The sequence below is a fragment of the Loxodonta africana genome, chromosome 4 (genome assembly GCF_030014295.1).
Source record: "Loxodonta africana isolate mLoxAfr1 chromosome 4, mLoxAfr1.hap2, whole genome shotgun sequence".
NCBI classification, from domain to species: Eukaryota; Metazoa; Chordata; class Mammalia; order Proboscidea; family Elephantidae; genus Loxodonta; species Loxodonta africana.
In genome coordinates, this window is record NC_087345.1 from 53,957,498 (window position 1) to 53,961,409 (window position 3,912).

Consider the following 3,912-nt stretch of genomic DNA (forward strand, 5'->3'; position numbering starts at 1 on the left):
CCCAGACTTAAAGATTTCATGTCAAAAAAAAAAAAATTCCATAGGGGTGCTCTTTAAAAAAATCATAACCCAAAATATATGTTCTAGTAAATAATTTTATTTATGGCAGAATTTCCAAAATTTCTCATAGCTTGATGTTATCCACAAAGTATTATTTTGTGCTTATGTGCTTATATGATGCATTTCGTATAAAAAAGATAAAAATATATAGCATTAGGCAGTATTGTTAAGCTTTTATTTAATACAATATAACCAAAGGATTAAAGAGAAAAGTAAAAGTTAAATATATTTAAAATCCCCTGTAAATGATCCCCAGATATTCTAATGATTTGAAGAAAAAAATGAAGATCTAAAAACCAGGTATAATATTTTGATGAGCAATTTAAAAATATATAAGTTAAGCATTGCAACAAGCTACCTTCAATTGAATCGCTTCCTATCAGAAACAATATTATTGAAACTATGCACCTAAAACAAAACCAAAAAAAGAAATAAAGAAAAGTATTAATTGCAATGGTGACTTCTCAGTTAAATAAGCTTACTTATAAAGTGGCAAATAATATTTACAATTTACAACTGAAAGGAAATCTTTATATACAAGTTGTCTTGTTTTGGACTTTTTGGGCCTCCATCCTCCTTGTGTAACAGGCCCTTCAGGCAGAATTGATTCAGATTAAATTTTTAGTTCATAGCACATGATAGATGAGCCTGGAACTAGGGGCCCCTGGGGTTGCAGGCTGTGAATCGATGCTGGCCACCGGGGAGAGAGAGGCAGCGTCCTGGAGAGGCAACCCAGGTTGCTCTGAGGAGGTGATCCGATCCACTATGCTGGATAAGCAATCCAAGCTGGATAAGGAGTTTTTGTCTGTGGCGTATACTAAGGATGAAAGGAGAAAACCATTAAAAATAGATATATCCCCAAATAGACTTGCTTACATTGCCCTTTAAACTGTAGGTCAGCCCCTTTGACACCCAAACACCAGGTGGTCACAGAAAGCCTGATGGAGAAATTTGCAGCAAATATTTGCAGTTCATGAGGGTGGTTGAGAGGGTAAGCCGCCTGGTAATACTGCAGGTACAAATGCATATGTGTGTGTGTTGGGGGACATTTGGAGCAGAAGATGTGTATGTATTTTGCTCAGCCAAAGCCTCCCCATAAGAACCATCTCTCCTATATTCTTCCCCAGATGTACCTGGAAGAACAGACCCTGTATTGATAGGCTGAATTGTGAGGTTGAACTGGGCTTTTAATTTCTCCGAAGTCATCAGTTCTTACCATTTGGTACATCAGGACAGTAGACGCTGTCAAAACTGCTGCTCTTTCTGGACCAGACAGGGCTGTTACATTCAGGCTATAATACAAGACGCAAAAGAAGATGCTATTTCAGGCCTTGGCAAAAGATGCTCTGACGTAGGGTGAGGCAAGGCTTGACCAGTAGCTTGTAGTAAATTGACAACTCTCACTTACCTTCATTGCTCTGACTTAGGAAGTGTTCAGACCCTCCAAACCCACTGCTATCAAGTCGATTCCAACTCATAATGACCCTATAGGACAGAGCAGAGCTGCCCCACAGGGTTTCCAAGGCTGTAATCTTTACTGAAGCAGACTGCCACATCTTTCTCCAGCAGAGCAGCTAATGGGTTCGAACCACCGACCTTTCAGCTAGTAGCCGAGAGTTTAACCACTGCACCACCAGGGTTCCTTCTAGGAAGGGTTAGCCCTCACCAAAATGCCAGGGCACTGAGGTTAATCTCTGTGCTCGAAGAAGAGAAGAGAGGCAGCACAGGGAAGGGGGGGTGGAATTCAGCAGCAATGTGCATTGGGTTAACCGTGCAAAATGGATTGGAGTAGAAGGAAGCCACACTAATTCAGGGAGAGAACACTTTCCCAGGGCAAAAACACATTAAAACCTGGCAGCAAGTGAGCAAACTCCTTCCAAAAAGAATGCATCATCGTCATCCACCCAGGCTTCAGTAGGGCAGGGACTGGGGAGATATGGGAATTTTTTTTTTTCTTCCTTTCATCATTAAGTTACTAACTGTGGGACAATGGGAGATTCCAACCATTGCCTTTAGATGTTAGTGTGTGTCAGGGTCTGCTGGTGGTATATTCCGGAAATAAACTGAGTAATGGAGAAAACATGCTTGATTATTCACAGCCACCTGGCATGCCAGGATTCTACAATGTACACCTAGACCCTGGTAGGAAGTCAAACTAAAATCCTGCCCAAGAGCTGCCTGACATCATTCTAAACGTGGACACCTCTCTTCCCTTCCTCCAAGCCCCCAACTATCCACCAATGACCGTTGAAAATTTTGCGGTCATACCTGGTTTAAACGAGGTGTAAGGATTTTTTTAAATGATTGAGGTGGCCGAGTGGGCGCCAGAGGTATCTCTTACCATGCCATCAGAGCAGTTGGAGGTGGGGCTGGTGGGCTCAGAGCAGCTCTGTCCTGGGAGGCTATAGTAGTTTTCCACCTGCTCCCTCAGCAGCTCCTGCAAACTCTCGATGTAGCGGATGGCGTTCCTGAGGATCTCCACCTTGGGAAGCCTCTGGTTGGGGTTGGTCGTGGTGCACCTCTTGAGTGTCTCAAAAGCCTGGTTAACCTTCTTCAGGCGCCTCCGCTCGCGCATGGTGGCTGCCTTCCGCCGGTCCATGGTGGTGGACTTCCTTTTGCAAGCCTTGCATGCCCACATGAGGCAGTGGCCGGCCTGGTGGTGGCCTGTAGGCGCTCGCACGTGCTCGTCCTCGTCTGACCCTTGCAACTCTGCTTTGTGCGCCCCAAAGGCGGCTACTCGGGGCTCGAACTCGTCCCCGAAATCGCCCTCGGGGGATGGGATGCAGGAGCCGTCGTAGAAGTATTCAGATGGCGAGAACTGGCAGCCGTCCATCATGTCCATCTTTCCGCGGAGAGGGAGGCCGTGCACCTGGACAGCAGCAACAGAAATAGGGGAGAAATGGGAGCGTGGCGCAGCTGCTGGCGGGCAAACCGTGGCTGGAGCTCCCGGGGTCGGTTTCTCCGATAATAAACAAGGGCAGACGCCTGGCGGCCTGGGTCGGCCGCTCTGGGCTTGGGGCTCTTTATATATTCTTGCGGGAGGAGGCCGGCCCCAGTGGCCTGGCTCCATTAGCATATCCCACCGCAACCCCCGCCGGGACTGTCTGGGCAAACCTCCGCCTATTCTCTAGAGACAATTTGCTGTTTACTGCTCCTTTTGACGCTAATGGTTTTACTGCGTTTCTACAGGGGCTGGGGCGGAGGGGATGCTCCCGAACTCGCTCACTTTGCACTCTCTGGATAACTTAAAACAAGTAATCACGTAAGGAGTGTCACAGTCAAAAGGAACGAATGAAATCCAACTTTAACATTCCTTACACATTAAAAAAATAAATAAATAGAACTCCCTACCATCAGCTGACATCGCAAGGGGACCACCCTTCTCCCCAGTTCTGGACGTGGGGAATACGCCTTATGTTTTAGGTGTTTGTTTTTCTTTTTCATGAACTTTAGTTATTTCAGGAAGAACGATTGCTAAAATCTTGAAGTGATACTTTCAATCGTGGAGTAAATTCAGAGGTTTTTTTTTTTTTTCTTTTTTTCCCCAGTGCCTTTTGTGTGGATTGAGATGGATAACATTCTGATTAGATTGTCATTTCCTAGGCTCTGAGTTATTCAGAGTGTGGGAAAGAGGTTCCTTTTCCCAAGCCACGGCTCACTTTGAGCTCTTCATCTAAAAGGAGGTGGACGCAGGAAGGCTAGGTGACCAGGAACGTTCCTCCCTTCCTTTCCCCCTTCTGCAGATATTTTCTGAGCGCCTCCTTTGTGACTAGGCCTTCACTAGACCCGAGCCCGGGAAGAACCGTGCTGATTCCCAAAGATTTGCAACCAAAGAGGCCCGATTTTAGACGG

The 3,912-nt window shown here is 45.9% G+C and overlaps 1 protein-coding gene across 1 annotated transcript; it reads right to left on the bottom strand.

Moving 5' to 3' along the window:
• Positions 1–686: 686 nt before the first annotated feature.
• On the bottom strand, positions 687–2,902 carry MYF5 (myogenic factor 5). The gene is made up of 3 exons (XM_003405224.4): positions 2,402–2,902; positions 1,277–1,352; positions 687–877 (listed from the first exon to the last, which is right to left on the bottom strand). Exons 1-3 carry the CDS (start codon positions 2,900–2,902, stop codon positions 687–689), a joined length of 768 nt encoding a protein of 255 aa, XP_003405272.1.
• Positions 2,903–3,912: the final 1,010 nt, after the last annotated feature.

What these genes read in the sequence shown, in the direction of transcription:
- MYF5 (XM_003405224.4), bottom strand. Translation starts at nt 2,902, where the DNA reads ATGGACATGATGGACGGCTGCCAGTTCTCGCCATCTGAATACTTCTAC. An exon ending in CCAACTGCTCTGATGGCATG is followed by an intron (nt 1,353 to 2,401) that starts GTAAGAGATACC and finishes CTTGTATTATAG; the next exon opens with CCTGAATGTAACAGCCCTGT. An exon ending in CTGTCCTGATGTACCAAATG is followed by an intron (nt 878 to 1,276) that starts GTAAGAACTGAT and finishes TTTCATCCTTAG; the next exon opens with TATACGCCACAGACAAAAAC.